This window comes from Oncorhynchus tshawytscha, linkage group LG11, assembly GCF_018296145.1.
Source record: "Oncorhynchus tshawytscha isolate Ot180627B linkage group LG11, Otsh_v2.0, whole genome shotgun sequence".
Classification (NCBI taxonomy): Eukaryota; Metazoa; Chordata; class Actinopteri; order Salmoniformes; family Salmonidae; genus Oncorhynchus; species Oncorhynchus tshawytscha.
Window position 1 is genome coordinate 6,349,003 of NC_056439.1, and position 17,269 is coordinate 6,366,271.

The window sequence follows — 17,269 nt, forward strand, 5'->3', positions numbered from 1 at the left end:
TCTATCTTTTTTTACTGCAAAACACAGAAATGCGCCATTTTCACATTATGTTGATGTTGGGGTGGTGAATATGAAGTTGAACATTTTATATATGTCCCTTTAATGTAGGAAGAGTATATTTGTATGTAGGCTACACTTACAGTACCAGTCAAACGTTTGGACACGCCTACTCATTCCAGGGTTTTTCTTTATTTGTACTATTTTCTACAATGTAGAATAATAGTGAAGACATCAAAACTATGAAATAACACATATGGAATCATGTAGTAACCAAACAAGTGTTAAACAAATCAAAATATATTTGATATTCTTCAAAGTAGCCACCCTTCGCCTTGATGACAGCTTTGCACATTTTTGGCATTCTCTCAACTGAAAATGTTAGAAATGTCCCTTTAATGTAGGAAGATACTTGGCTGTCATCAGTATATTTTATGTAGTCTACACTACAATGTTTTATAGTTTATGCATTATTATAATATTCCACTTCGTCACATGTGCTTTGAATCAAGTATCAAGGACTGACATTGAACAGTTTATTCCTCAACAAAAAAGCTTGATGTGAGGTTACAAGTCAACCTCTTTAGCAGCCACCTAGAAGTGATGAGGATGGCAATAGCCTTCATGACCGCTATTTGACAAATCCACAAGGCTCTTGATTTTTTTTTACGATAAACTTTCTTTCATACAAGCACATGGATGTGTGTGAAACAGATAAACCAAAAATGTGGATTTTGTCATAATGTGGAAAATGTGAAAATGTTGTCTAACGTTAACAAGTCTAAAAAGCAGCAGCTCTGTTCCATTTGAGCTATTTCTATGCTTCAGTTCTTTATTAAGTTTAGTTTTTGCGTGTCGTACACCAGCTTCAAACAGCTGAAAATTCAATATTTTTTGGTTCTGAAAAATATATTTCACAGTGGTTTAGATGGTACAATGACTCTCTACACTATACTTGCTTGTTTTGTCACATAAACTGAAATTAGGTAAACTATTAGAATTTTAACAACCAGGAAATGGCAGAGCGATTTCTGCATAGAGCATATTTAAGAAATGCCATTGGATGGTGGGTAGAAAATCTAAGACCTTTGATAGGCTGAAGCAGAAGTTCTGCCAGGATGTAATCCGTGCCACCTGGTGAGGTCAGCATACTGTAGGGCTAACTTCTACCATGTTATCTGATGGGACCAGTAACAAGTTTGCGTCCGGTCACATGGAAGTAAATCAACTATTTTAATTGGTGCCAAAACGTTGCTGGGAATGTATGTATATACAGTGGGGCAAAAAAGTATTTAGTTAGCCACCAATTGTGCAAGTTCTCCCACTTAAAAGATGAGAGAGGCCTGTAATTTTCATCATAGGTACACTTCAACTATGACAAACAGAATGAGAAAAAAAATCCAGAAAATCACATTGTAGGATTTTTAATGAATTTATTTGCAAATTATGGTGGAAAATAAGTATTTGGTCACCTACAAACAAGCAAGATTTCTGGCTCTCACAGACCTGTAACGTGTAGCTCTGTAGCTCTAGCTCCTCTGTCCTCCACTTGTTACCTGTATTAATGGCACCTGTTTGAACTTGTTATCAGTATAAAAGTCACCTGTCCACAACCTCACTGTCACACTCCAAAGTCCACTATGGCCAAGACCAAAGAGCTGTCAAAGGACACAAGAAACAAAATTGTAGACCTGAATCAGGCTGGGAAGACTGAATCTGCAATAGGTAAGCAGCTTGGTTTGAAGTAATCAACTGTGGGAGCAATTATTAGGAAATGGAAGATATACAAGACCACTGATAATCTCCCTCGATCTGGGGCTCCACGCAAGATCTCACCCCGTGGGGTCAAAATGATCACTAGAACGGTGAGCAAAAATCCCACAACCACACGGGGGGACCTAGTGAATGACCTGCAGAGAGCTGGGACCAAAGTAACAAAGCCTACCATCAGTAACACACTACGCCGCCAGGGACTCAAATCCTGCAGTGCCAGACGTGTCCCCCTGCTTAAGCCAGTACACGTCCAGGCCCGTCTGAAGTTTGCTAGAGAGCATTTGGATGATCCAGAAGAAGATTCTCCCAATGTCATATGGTCAGATGAAACCAAAATCTAACTTTTTGGTGAAAACTCAACTCGTCGTATTTGGAGGACAAAGAATGCAGAGTTGCATCCAAAGAACACCATACCTACTGTGAAGCACGGGGGTGGAAACATCATGCTTTGGGGCTGTTTTTCTGCAAAGGGACCAGGATGACTGATCCGTGTAAAGGAAAGAATGAATGGGGCCATGTATCGTGAGATTTTGAGTGAAAACCTCCTTCCATCAGCAAGGGCATTGAAGATGAAACGTGGCTGGGTCTTTCAGCATGGCAATGATCCCAAACACACCGCCCGGGCAACGAAGGAGTGGCTTCGTAAGAAGCATTTCAAGGTCCTGGAGTGGCCTAGCCAGTCTCCAGATCTCAACCCCATAGAAAATCTTTGGAGGGAGTTGAAAGTCCATGTTGCCCAGCAACAGCCCCAAAACATCACTGCTCTAGAGGAGATCTGCATGGAGGAATGGGCCAAAATACCAGCAACAGTGTGTGAAAACCTTGTGAAGACTTACAGAAAACGTTTGACCTCTGTCATTGCCAACAAAGGGTATATAATAAAGTATTGAGATAAACTTTTGTTATTGACCAAATACCTATTTTCCACCATCATTTGCAAATAAATTCTTTAAAAATCCTACAATGTGATTTTCTGGATTTTTCTTTTTCAATTTGTCTGTCATAGTTGAAGTGTACCTATGATGAAAAATACAGGCCTCATCTTTTTAAGTGGGATAACTTGCACAATTGATAGCTGACTAAATACTTTTTTGCCCCACTGTATATATATATACACACACTGCTAAAAAAAATAAAGGGAACACTTAAACAACACAATGTAACTCCAAGTCAATCACACTTCTGTGAAATCAAACTGTCCACTTAGGAAGCAACACTGATTGACAATACATTTCACATGCTGTTGTGCAAATGGAATAGACAACAGGTGGAAATTATAGGCAATTAGCAAGACACCCCCAATAAAGGAGTGGTTCTGCAGGTGGGGACCACAGACCACTTCTCAGTTCCTATGCTTCCTGGCTGATGTTTTGGTCACTTTTGAATGCTGGCGGTGCTTTCACTCTAGTGGTAGCATGAGATGGAGTCTACAACCCACACAAGTGGCTCAGTACATCAGGAGATGTGGAGGAGGCCGTAGGAGGGCAACAACCCGGCAGCAGGACCTCTACCTCCGCCTTTGTGCAAGGAGGAGCACTGCCAGAGCCCTGCAAAATTACCTCCAGCAGGCCACAAATGTGCATGTGTCTGCTCAAACGGTCAGAAACAGACTCCATGAGGGTGGTATGAGGGTCCGACGTCCACAGGTGGGGGTTGTGCTTACAGCCCAACACCGTGCAGGACGTTTGGCATTTGCCAGAGAACACCAAGATTGGCAAATTCACCACTAGCGCCCTGTGCTCTTCACAGATGAAAGCAGGTTCACACTGAGCACATGTGACAGACGTGACAGTCTGGAGACGCCGTGGAGAACGTTCTGCTGCCTGCAACATCCTCCAGCATGACCGGTTTGGCGGTGGGTCAGTCATGGTGTGGGGTGGCATTTCTTTGGGGGGGGCCGCACAGCCCTCCATGTGCCCTCCAGAGGTAGCCTGACTGCCATTAGGTACCGAGATGAGATCCTCAGACCCCTTGTGAGACCATATGCTGGTGTGGTTGGCCCTGGGTTCCTCCTACTGCAAGACAATGCTAGACCTCATGTGGCTGGAGTGTGTCAGCAGTTCCTGCAAGAGGAAGGCATTGATGCTATGGACTGGCCCGCCCATTCCCCAGACCTGAATCCAATTGAGCACATCTGGGACATCATGTCTCACTCCATCCATTAACGCTACGTTGCACCACAGAATGTCCAGAAGTTGACGGATGCCTTAGTCTAGGTCTGGGAGGAGATCCCTCAGGAGACCATCCGCCACCTCACCAGGAGCATGCCCAGGCGTTGTAGGGAGGTCATACAGGCACGTGGAGGCCACACACACTACTGATCCTCATTTTGACTTGTTTTAAGGACATTACATCAAAGTTGGATCAGCCTGTAGTGTGGTTTTCCACTTTGATTTTGAGTGTGACTCCAAATCCAGACCTCCATAAGTTGATAAATTTGATTTCCATTGATAATTTGTGTGATTTTGTTGTCAGCACATTCAACTATGTAAAGAAAAAAGTATTTAAGAATATTTCATTCATTCAGATCTAGGATGTGTTATTTTAGTGTTCCCTTTATTTTTTGAGCAGTGTGTATATATATATAGAAATTACTGGGAGTTTTTATATTTTTATATATATATATATATATATATATATATATATATATATATTAATCGGAATGGCCGATTCGGAATGGCCGATTAATTAGGGCCGATTTCAAGTTTTCATAACAACCGGAAATCTGTATTTTTCAACGCCGATTTTGCCAATAATAAAAAAAATTACAACTTTATTTAACGAGGCCTGTCAGTTAAGAACACATTCTTATTTTCAATGACGGCCTAGGAACGGTGGGTTAACTGCCTTGTTCAGGGGCAGAACGAGGGGATTCAATCTTGCAACCTTACGGTTAACTAGTCCAATGCTCTAACCACCTGCCTCACGAGGAGTCTGCCTGTTACGCGAATGCAGCAAGAAGCCAAGGTAAGTTGCTCGCTAGCATTAAACTTATCTTATTAAAAAAATCAATCAATCAATCATAATCACTAGTTATAACTACACATGGTTGATGATATTACTGGTTTATCTAGCGTGTCCTGCGTTGCATATAATCGATGCTGTGCGCATTCGCGGAAAAGGACTGTCGTTGCTCCAACGTGTACCTAACCATAAACATCAATGCTTTCTTAAAATCAATACACAGAAGTATATATTTTTAAACCTGCATATTTAGCTAAAAGAAAGGTTAGCAGGCAATATTAACCAGGTGAAATTGTGTCACTTCTCCTGCGTTCATTGCACAGTTTGAAACAGTTTGGGCCGCCTGGCTCATTGCGAACTAATTTGCCAGAATTTTACGTAATTATGACATAACATTGAAGGTTGTGCAATGTAACAGCAATATTTAGACTCAGGGATGCCATCCGTTAGACAAAATACAGAACGGTTCCGTATTTCACTGAAAGAATAAACGTTTTGTTTTCGAAATGATAATTTCCGGATTCGACCATATTAATGACCTAAGGCTCGTATTACGGTGTGTTATTATGTTATAATTAAGTCTATGATTTGATAGAGCAGTCTGACTGAGCGGTGGTAGGCAGCAGCAGGCTCGTAAGCATTCATTCAAACAGCACTTTCGTGCATTTTGCCAGCAGCTCTTCGCAATGCTTCAAGCATTGAGCTGTTTATAACTTCAAGCCTATCAACTCCCGAGATTAGGCTGGTGTAACCGATGTGAAATGGGGTGGCTGTTGTCGATGTGTTCCTGGTTCGCACCCAGGTAGGAACGAGGAGAGGGATGGAAGCTATACCGTTACACTGGCAATACTAAATTGCCTATAAGAACATCTAATAGTCAAAGGTATTTGAAATACAAATCGTAGAGAGAGAACTAGTCCTATAATTCCTATAACAACTACAACCTAAAACTTCTTACCTGGGAATACTCATGTTAAAAAGAACCACCAGCTTTCATATGTTCTCATGTACTGAGAAAGGAACTTAAACGTTAGCTTTCATACATGGCACATATTGCACTTTTACTTTCTTCTCCAACACTTTGTTTTTGCATTATTTAAACCAAATTGAACATGTTTTATTTTTTATTTGAGGCTAAATTGATTTTATTGATGTATTATATTAAGTTAAAATAAGTGTTCATTCAGTGTTGTTGTAATTGTTATTATTACAAATAAATAAAAAAATTGGACGATTAATCGGTATCGGCTTTATTTGGTCCTCCAATAATCGGTATCGGCGTTGAAAAATCATAATCGGTCGACCTCTAATATATTTTTTTAATGTAATTTTTTAAAACCTTTATTTAACTAGGCAAGTCAGTTAAGAACAAATTCTTATTTTCAATGACGGCCTAGGAACAGTGGGTTAACTACCTTGTTCAGGGGCAGAATGACAGATTTGACCTTATCAGCTTGGGGATTCGATCTTGCAACCTTTCGGTTACTAGTCCAACGCTCTAACCACTAGGCTACCTGCCGAGTGTGCAACTATTTATTTTTAAACCCATCATGGTGGACATAAATATATCAGCTATGATAAGTCAAAAGTAATCAGCAGACAAATGTGACTAAACTATGATGTGTACAGTAGGTGTTTGTTAGTGTGTGGGTATGTGTAGGTATATTTAGCAAGTGTATATTGGTTATAAAGTGCTGTCGGGTATATGCAGAATAGGGTGAGATCAGATGTGATGTACACAGAGTATACCAAACATTAGGAACACCTTCCTAATATTTAGTTACACCCCTCCCCTATTTTGTGCCATCAGAACAACTTCAATATGTCGGGGCATAGACTTTACCAGGTGTTGAAAGCGTTCCACAGGGATGCTGGCCCATGTTGACTCCAATGCTTCCCACAGTTGTGTCAAGTTAACTGGATGTCCTTTGGGTGTTGGACCATTCTTGATACACACAGGAAACTGTTGAGCGTGGAAAAACCCAGCACCGTTGCAGTTCTTGACACAAACTGGTGCGCTACTACCATACCCTGTTCAAAGTCACTTAAATCTTGTCTTGCCCCTTCACCCTCTGAATGGCACACATACACAATCCATGTCTCAATTGTCTTAAGGCGTAAAAGTCCATCTTTACCCTGTCTCCTCCTCTTCAGCTACACTGATTGAAGTAGATTTAACAAGTGACATCAATAGCGGATCACAGCTTTCACCTGGTCAGTCTATGTCATGAAAAGAGCAGATGTTATTAATGTTATGTATACTCAGTGTATATTAAAGGGAGTCTCAATGAAAGTCAGAATAAAAAGTCCCATTTTGTGTTTATTAAAAGATAAACAAGGGTTAAATACACCATATGAAAACCACACATACACATATCTAAACTAAAACTGCATTCACTTTCTTACTAAAAAAGTGTCTTGGGAAAAAATGTATTGTTGGATGGAAGTAGTGAAATAGACATTTGTAAACATTACAGTACAAACACTATGTAAAATACTTTTCAGGCTTATATATACCTTACATATCGCACGTCTGAATGCAATATTCTACCCAGGAATATTCAACACTGAAATCTGTGACTCTCGTTATTCCAAATGCATCTGTGGATCTTTTCAGCTGACATTTTTTTTATGCAGGGTTTGATATAAACGTCAGAAGCTATCGAGTGGAATGGTTACTTTCTATGTTATAGAGTGGAATGTTTTTTCTGCTGGTGTAGCCTGAGGTAGCTCCTCTCTGAGAACCTCTTCCCGCAGTGTATACAGGCAAATGGCCTTTCTCCCGTGTGGACCTTCAAGTGCATCTTCAGTTGACCAGGCTGTGCGAAGCGCATGTGACACTGTGAACAGCTGTAAGGTTTCTCCCCTGTGTGGATCCTCTGGTGCCTCTTCAGGGTGTCCTGGCGAGAGAACCTCTTCTCACACTGGGTACAGCTGAATGGTTTCTCTCCTGTGTGTACCCTCTGGTGCCTCTCCACCTTCTGGGAGCTGCTGAAGCCTTTGTTACAGAACATGCAGAGGAACCGTTTCTCTTTATTATTGCCTGATGTGGCTCCCCCTCCCTGAGCCTGGGCTCTAGCCCTGTCGTTTGAGTTCAATACCTGATCGAAAAGGACACGGCCGCGTGAATCGGAAGGTGCCATCAACGTGGACACTGGGTCGCGATCCTTGAACACGTGTAAAGGGGAGTGGGTGGTGACATTTGGATTTGTCTCCAAGCTTCCCCTGTAATCTAAGAAATCTCTGCCCTGTGAGTGTCTGTCTCCAAGGTGACTATCTGCATTCCACGTGGGAGGAACGTTGCCCTCCACTTTTACAGTCCCCTCATCTGCCAATATAACCTCCTCTTTCTTATCTAGGAACCCTTCAGAGTATACACTACTACTGCGCAGGTTCCAGTCCCCTCTAGACAGATCAGTCTGTGTGTCTAAACTCAAGGGTATGTTGCCAGGGTCCATCTCTGTAGTGTAAGAACAAGACGGATCATCCCCGTCAGTGTCTAACGCGTCACCATCACCATCCCCACGGGAATTAACCGTCCTCTGGCTCTGGTGAAATACTGGTAAATACTCTGAGCTGGGAGCAATAGGACTGCCCAGACTACCCAGCCCCAATCTCTCTGGGTCTGATCTGTGGTCAGATCCTGTGTGTAAGAGCCTGTGTGTTACAGTTAAAGTCTTGGTGTCTGTCTCTGACTTGAGGACAGCGTTCGGTGTTCCACTGACCTCCGTGATGCTGCGTCGGGTCCTGGGCTGCGCTGGGGTGGTGGGGTCCTCCGTAGCTACAGAGGCCGCTCCAGACTGAATGTCTCTGATGTTCCGTGGGTCCTCCTCTCCTTCAGACCTCTCCAGTTTGACCCCAGGACCTGCAGCCTCTGGATCTGTAGACTGGCACAAGAAGATAACAATGTCGTAAGGAAGTCTCACATGCTCCCCTATGGCAGATAACTTTTTTTTTTTCTCTTTCCTTTATTTAACTGACGATAAATGAGGACATTACATGTAAGCAAGTGAATAGCTGAGGGGAGATTTTCTGAAATAAACGGGACACATTTGATTTACAAAGTAACTCATTGTTTTTAATGCAACACTATTACACTAACCTCTATCATGACAATGTGCTGGGTTGAGGTTCCACTCCCCTCATCAACAGTGATTGTTTGGTCATCTCTCCATGTATTGTGTTCTGCTGGCTTCACAAAGCTTCTGTGGCCTCCAGTGAGATGTCCTTCACCTGAGAGAGTGATTGGGGGAAATGAGCTGGTTAAGTTAGCTACTGTCAATGCTATATTGTACACTTTTTACACTGTCTACAATTGGTAAGGATGTATGGTAAAACTTCTCATAACTTCTTGAAAAACTATTTATTGAGTATGGATTATGTTCCATGCATCTAATTGTTTAATTTAATAAATAATAGAAAATGCAGTAAATCAAGAATCTGGTTAGAATAGGATTGTGTCTCTCACAAGATAGCTAAGTAATCAGGGGATTTATTGTATACGATCCAAAAACTGACCAAGACCCAATTCGGGGTAATATCTGAACACATGTGCAGAGGGGAACGGTTCGACAGGCACTGAACTATATATGAACGGCAACAGGTAGCACAGCCTCTGCCTTCTGCAAAATGTACCTCTTGTCATTCCTCTGTATCGGTCAAGGATCTTGACACTACTGGGGCGACTGGCGAGGACGCGCTCTCGCATTGTTCTCTCTGCGCGCTCCCGTGCAACCTTCAGTTCTAGTAGTTTCCTCCGCAATGCCCTGTTTTCTTTCTGGCTTTGATTTATTTCCAAACGAAACACTGCATAGTCGTCGTCTACCAGTTTACAGATCTCTGCCACGGCTGCATTCGCAAGCACCTCCATGATGGAGGCTATTTGAGTGTGAAAAACCATACAGTTAGCCATTTTTGCTAACGTTAGCAGCTAGCTAGCTAGCGTTTCCTAGATAACAGCTATCAACCAAGTCCTGTCTCCAACGTGAATTAAACACGACATGGGGTTTGATGCGATACAGTTAAAGGAGTCATATTTTGAGTTCCAGTGTGTCAATACACGTCTAAATAAAAACGATAACGTGGAAATGAACTTGTAATAACTGTTCACTTCCGTTTACTTCTTCGTGTGAGTTTCCGGCAGACTCGACGTTGTTTTGCGTATTTCCGCCTTTCACAGGGGTTCCACTAGTTACCACAGCCACAACGTCAAAATTGTCTATATCGTAAAAGTTAATGTGAATAAAAATATTTTTGGGTCTTAATTTAGGGTTAGGTTTAAAATCAGAAGACAATTTGTAGAAATATGCGGGGTTTTGACTTTGCTACTGTGGTAGATAGTGACTGACCCTTTTACATGTCGGAGGAGTCCTGGGTAACTGCATACATGTAGTTTGTCTGTAAGTGTGCGTGTCAACATACAATATGTATAGGGGTAAGGTGACTAGGCATCAGGATAAATGATAAACAGAGTAGAAGGAGCATTATTTTATTGAACTTTTACTTTAACAGGGAAGAAATATTGTGCATTGTATAATATAATATACACATACACATACACACACACAATTATTATATATATATATTAAAATACAAAACCACAGGCATGGGAAGCACAAATAAAACATCATAAATCACCCTGAAAAACAGTTACATTCCTCCACAAAATCCCCAATCAATACTTTAAATGGCCCAAATGGCACCAGAACATCAGATGAAATGTGTTTTGAATTTTGTTCCAGCATTACGGTGCATTTAAACTAAAAGCAGATTTACTTAGCTCTGTGGAGAACCTAGGAACCTCAAGAGTTAACCAATCCTGTAAATGGGTTTGGCAACTCAGGTGCCTATAATTCAACAGCAAAGTTAGATAAAACTGACATTTATGTAGGGCCTTGTAAACATAAAGGGAGTAATGTAGAAATCTACGGGTCTTTAGCTAAGAACAGCAAACTTTTGAAACAGGATGCAGTGATGAGTATCAAAACTGTAACCTGTAACAAAATTAAGGGCGCTATGGTAGATTACATCCAAAGGTATAAGAGTCGTAACAGCTGCACTTTGATAAATAATATCACATTAATCAAGAACAGATTCAAAGGTTGACTGAATAACCTGAAAGGCACGATTTGTTTCTGGACTTTTTCCACATTTTGTTACATTACAGCCTTATTCTAAAATTGTTTTCCCCCTTCATCAATCTACACACAATATCCCATAATGCAAAGCAAAAACAGGTTATTAGAAATTTAGGAAAATGTATAAAAACTGAAATATCAAATTTACATAAGTATTCAGACCCTTTACTCAGTACTTTGTTGAAGCACCATTGGCAGTGATTACAGACTCGAGTCTTCTTAGGTATGACTCTACAAGCTTGGCATTCTTCTCTGCAGATCCTCTCAAGCTCTATCGGGTTGGATGGGGAGCATTGCTGCCCCGCTAATTTCAGGTCTCTCCAGAGATGTTCAATCAGGTTCAAGTCTGGGCTCTGGCTGGGCCACTCAAGGATATTCAGGGACTTGTCCCAAAGCCACTCCTGCGTTGTCTTGGCTGTGTGCTTCGGGTCATTGTCCTGTTGGAAGGTGAATCTTCGCCCAATCTGAGGTTCTGAGCGCTTTGGAGCAGGGTTTGATCAATGATCTCTCTGTACATTGCTCCGTTCATCTTTCCCTCAATCCTGACTAGTCTCCCAGTCCAGGACCCTGAAAAAGATTCCCACAGCATGATGCTGCCACCACCATGCTTCACCGTAAGGATGGTGGCAGGTTTCCTCCAGATGTGACTCTTGGTATTCAGGCCAAAGAGTTCAATCTTGGTATCATCAGACCAGAGAATCTTGTTTCTAATGGTCTGAGAGTCCTTTCGGTGCCATTTGGAAAACTCCAAACGGGCTGTCATGTGCCTTTTACTGAGGAGTGGCTTCCATCTGGCCACTCTACCATAAAGGCCTGATTGGTGGAGTGCTGCAGAGATGGTTGTCCTTCTGGAAGGTTCTCCCATCTCCACGGTTGAACTCTGGAGCTCTGTTGGCGTGACCATTGGGTTCTTGGTCACCTCCCTGACCAAAGCCCTTTGCCGCCGATTGCTCAGTTTGGCCAGGTGGCCAGCTCTAGGAAAAGTCTTGGTGGTTCCAAACTTCTTCCATTTAATAATGATGGAGGCCATTGTGTTCTTCGGGATCTCCAATGCTGGAGAAATGTTTTGGTACCCTTCCGCAGAACTGTGCCTCGACACAATCCTGTCTCGGAGCTCTATGAACAATTCCTTCGACCTCATGGCTTGGTTTTTGCTCTGACATGCACTGTCAACTGTGGGACCTTATGTTACCCCTTATCTGTTACCCCACTATCATCCAGAAGGCAAGGTCAGTACAGGTGCATCAAAGCTGGGACCGAGAGACTAAAAAACAGCTTCTATCTCAAGGCCATCAGATTGTTAAATAGCCATCACTAGCACAGATAGGCTCCTGCCTATATATACAGACTTGAAATCATTGGCCACTTCAATAATGTCACTTTAATAATGTTTACATATCTTGCATTACTCATCCCATATGTATATACTGTATTCTATATTATTCTACTGTATCTTAGTCTTTTGCCGCTCTGACATTGCTTGTCCATATATTTATATATTCTTAATTCCATTCCTTAGATTTGTGTGTATTGGGTATATGTTGTGAAATTGTTAGATATTACTTGTTATATATTGCTGCACTGTCAGAACTAGAAGCACAAGCACTTCACCACACATGCAATAACATCTGCTAAACATGTGTACGTGACCAATAACATTTGATTTGATTTGATTTTGTGTGCCTTTCCAAATCATACCCAATCAATTGAATTTACCACAGGTGGACTCCATTCATGTTGTAGAAACATCTCAAGGATGATCAATGGAACAGGATGCACATGACCTCAATTCCGAGTCTCATAGCAATGGGTCTGAATACTTATGTAAATAAGTCTTTAAAAAAACTGTTTTAACTTTGTCATTATGGGGTATTGTGTGTAGATTGAAGAAGTAAAAAATATGGCTGTAATGTAACAAAATGTGGAAAAAGTCAAGAGGTCTGAATACATTCTGAATGCACTGGAGATTAAGTTTACAATTTTTATCAGATTGACCCCTGTGGTACACCTTTATGTACTTCAATAAATTCAGACTTAATAATCCAATCAATCACAATGGCCTGAGTTCTGAAACCATGAACAGGCGTCAGAGCTCAGGCCTATCGATGACAACTTATTCAATAAAATGGCATGATCAACAGTATCAAAGGCTTTTGACAGGTCCACAAATAAAGAAGTACATTTATTTTAGTGTCTAAAGCATTGACAAGATCATTAACAACTAAAGTGGTTGCTGTAGAGGTGCTCTGCCCAGGCCTAAACCCTGATTGGTTTACATTCAAAATACAAATTTCTCAGATAGAAAAAGCAAGTTGTACATTTACCAAAGATTCCAGAATCTTAGCTTTTTAAAAATATATTTGTATTTATTATTTCACCTTTATTTAACCAGTTAGGCCAGTTGAGAACAAGTTCTCATTTACAACTGTGACCTGGTCAAGATAAAGCAAAGCAGTGCAACACAAACAACACAGAGTTACACATGGGATAAACAAACGTACAGTCAAAAACACAATAGAAAAATCTGTATACAGTGTGTGCAAATGTAGTAAGATTAGGGAGGTAGGGCAATAAATAAATAGGCCATAGTGGCAAAATAATTACAATTTAGCATTAACACTGGAGTGATAGATGTGCAGAAGATGAACGTGCAAGTAGAGATAATGGGGTGCAAAGGAGAAGAAGAAAAAAATATGGGGATGAGGTAGTTGGGTGGGTTATTTACAGATCGGCTGTGTACAGGTGCAATGATCGGTCAGCTGCTCTGACAGCTGATGCTTAAAGTTAGTGAGGGAGATGTAAGACTCCAGCTTCAGTGATTTTTGCAATTTGTTCCAGTCATTGGCAGCAGAGAACTGGAAGGAAAGGGGGCCAAAGAGGAGTTGGCTTTGTGGATGACCAGTGAGAAATACCTGCTGGAGCGTGTGCTACGGGTGGGTTTTGCTAAGGTGACCAGTGAGCTGAGATAAGGTGGGGCTTTACCTAGCAAAGACTTATAGATGACCTGGAGCCAGTGGGTTTGGCGATGAATATGTAGCGAGGACCAGCCAACAAGAGCATACAGGATGCAATGGTAGGTAGTATATGGGGTTTTGGTGATGTGATGCTAGACAAACTTTTATTCCATCATGCAACCTTGCAAGGTTTTCACTGTTGAGTAATATTCTCACTTTTGGATGGGATGCATTGCTGCAATGATTTAAACTCAGGAATAAGGCATCATGTCAAGATCTGCCCATCTGCACAAGTCACTTGAAATAACGCCAACATCGAACTTGCCCACATGTGTTGACACTGACATCATGTAACAATGCACAAAGAATGGGGTTGAAAAGAAGGTAAGTGTGCAAAATCCAGACATGAAAAATTGCTGCAAAAGAAACAAAAGTGTTGTAGATCAAAAATGTCAACACAGCAGATAGAATGTAAGTTTTCTATGCAATTTCTTTATTTTTTTTTGATACATGAATTCAGCTGGACGATTTAGCATAGGTAGTTAGCTAGAATTTGCTCGCCAGCTAGCCTAGTGCTGCTAGCTAGCTAACTGTAGCTAACTAGATAGAAAACGTTAGCTGGAGTTTTTTGTTGGGCCTACCAACTAGGCTAGCTAGTTAGCATCTACATCTAGACTTTCCGTTCAATCTCTTGAGTAGCTAGCACGCTAGCTAGCTAGTTTTCTAACCTTGACTTAAGCTAAAGCTGGCAAATATGCTATGATCGCTGCTAGCTAACGTTACCTGGGCTCAATAGTCTTCCCTGAACCTTTATCTCACAGTATCTGTTACCCAAGAGTGTTATGTGAGTAGGCCTATATATTTGTTTAATCTAATAATGAATTATTAATCTAACAATAAAAATCCTTCTTATTTTGTGAGAAATGTAATGTCTTTTTACATATTGCAAAAAAAGTTTACGAAAGTAGAAGCTCATCTTTTGTTTGTAGGTATTTTCACTTGGAAATGAGTAATAAGTAATTAATTAATAAGGCACTAAAGTAATACTGCAAGAAATGTGGCAAAGAAAATAACTTTTTGGCCTGAATACAAAACATAATGTTTGGGGCAAATCCAACATTAACACATCACGGGCTGCATCATGTTATGGGTATACTTGTCATCGGCAAGGACTAGGGAGTTTTTTTTAGGATAAAAAGAAAGGTAATAGAGCTAGGCACAGGCAAAATCCTAGAAGAAAACATGGTTTGGTCTGCTTTCCAACAGACACTGGGATTTCACCTTTCAGCAGGACAACTACCTAAATCACAAGGCCACATATACACTGGAGTTGCTTGCCAAGATGACATTTAATGTTCCTGAGTGGCCTAGTTACAGTTTTAACTTAAATCGGTTTGAAAATCTATGGCAAGACTTAAAAATGATCAATGATCAATGACAACAAACTTGAGCTTGAAGAATAAAAAAACAAATTATGGACAAATATTGTACAATCCAGGTGTGCAAAGCTCTTAAAAGCCAAGCAAGTTCTTGTTGAGAAGCTAAATGTAATTATGTATGTGCAATAAGTGTGACATACTAACTCTTCCACCTTTCCTGTCACAGGATGAGATTATAGTTGTGTATGGTAATGTCAGTGTTGGAGAAAGCTGGTGATAACAATGTAAATAAAACCACTAGTTTTTTGTACTTTATACCAGCTGCTGTTGCTGCTCTATACCTCCTGTCTGATTATGTTTAGCTAACACCCTGTTACTTTCACCATAATCTGTTTACCTCGCACAAGAACACATTACAGGCTTCAAATCAAATCAAACCAAATTGTATTTGTCACATGCGCCAAATACAACAGGTGTAGACCTTACCGTGAAATGCTTACTTACAAGCCCTTAATTAACCAACAATGCAGTTCAAGAAATAGAGTTAATAAAATATTTACTAAATAAACTAAAGTGAAAATAAATAAATAAGATCAAAAGGTAACAAAAAATGTGTGTGTGGGGGGGGTCAATGTAAATAGTCTGGGTGTCACGACTTCTGTCGAAGTTAGTCCCTCTCCTTGTTCGAGCGTCACCGGCTTTCTAGTCACCACCGATCCATGTTTCATTTTCGTTTTGTTTTGCCTTTATCATACACACCTGGTTTCCATTCCATTAATTATGTTCCTTATTTAACCCTCTGGCTTCCCTCTCTGTTTGGTGCGTTATTGTTTGTCATGTGGGTTTGTGGTTTTTGTGCTCTGAATTATTGTGTTTTTCCTTGTTGGAACATTACTTATATTTTGAGTACATTTCGGACTATTACCCCTATCTGTGTCCTGCGCCTGACTCCACATTTTTCCATTCACCAACACCCTCACACTGGGTGGACTAATTGTCCAGCAGAATTATGGCTTATGGGTAGAAGCTGTTAATGAGCCTTTTGGTCCTAGACTTGACGCTCAGGTACCGCTTGCCGTGCGGTAGCAGAGAGAACAGTCTATGACTTGGGTGACTGGAGTCTTTGACCATTTTTGGGCCTTCCTCTGACACCACTTAGAATATAGGTCCTGGATGTCAGGAAGCTTGGCCCCAGTGATGTACTGGGCCGTACGGACTACCCTCTGTAGTGCTTTACGGTCAGATGCCGAGCAGTTGCTATATCGGTGATGCAACCGGTCAGGATGCTCTCGATGGTGCAGCTGTAGAACTTTTTGAAGATCTGGGGACCCATGCCAAATCTTTTCAGTTTCCTGAGGGGGAAAAGGTGTTGTCATGCCCTCTTCACAACAGTCTTGGTGTGTTTGGACCATGATAGTTTGTTGGTGATGTGGACACCAAGGAACTTGAAACCCTCGACCCGCTCTACTACAGCCCCATCAATGTTAATGGGGGCCTGTACGGCCCTCCTTTTCCTATAGTCCACGATCAACTCCTTTGTCTGGCTCACATTGCACCACACTGCCAGGTCTCTGACATCCTCCCTATAGGCTGTCTCATCGTTGTCGGTAATCAGGCCTACCAGTGTAGTGTCATCAGCAAACTTAGTGAGGGTGTTGGAGTCGTGCTTGACTATGCAGTCGTGGGTGAACAGGGAGTACAGGAGAGGACTAAGCACGCACCTCTGAGGGACCCCAGTGTTGAGGATTAGCATGACAGATGTGTTGTTGCCTACCCTTACCACCTGGGGGCGGTCTGTCAGGAAGTCCAAGATCCAGTTGCAGAGGGAGGTGTTTAGTCTCAGGGTCCTTAGCTTAGTGATGAGCTTCGTGGGCACTATGTTGTTGAACGCTGAGCTGTAGTCAATGAACAGCATTCTCACGTAGGCATTCCTTTTGTCCAGGTGGGAAAGGGTAGTGTGGAGTGCGATTGAGTCATCTGTGGATCTGTTGGGGTGGTATGCAAATTGGAGTGGGTCTAGGGTTTCCGGCATGATGGTGTTGGTGTGAGCCATGACCAGCCTTTC

General features: G+C 41.5%; 1 protein-coding gene across 2 annotated transcripts in view; it reads right to left on the reverse strand.

Annotated features, from left to right (window-relative positions):
• The window catches only part of LOC112261341 (zinc finger protein 184-like), a 307,911-nt gene that overhangs the window by 16,991 nt on the left and 273,651 nt on the right, over positions 1-17,269 (reverse strand). For both annotated transcript variants that reach the window (XM_042330493.1, XM_042330492.1), the window contains exon 3: positions 8,460-8,621. In XM_042330493.1, coding sequence (XP_042186427.1) covers positions 8,460-8,621 — 162 coding nt within the window. The remainder of the gene's footprint in view (positions 1-8,459; positions 8,622-17,269) is intronic.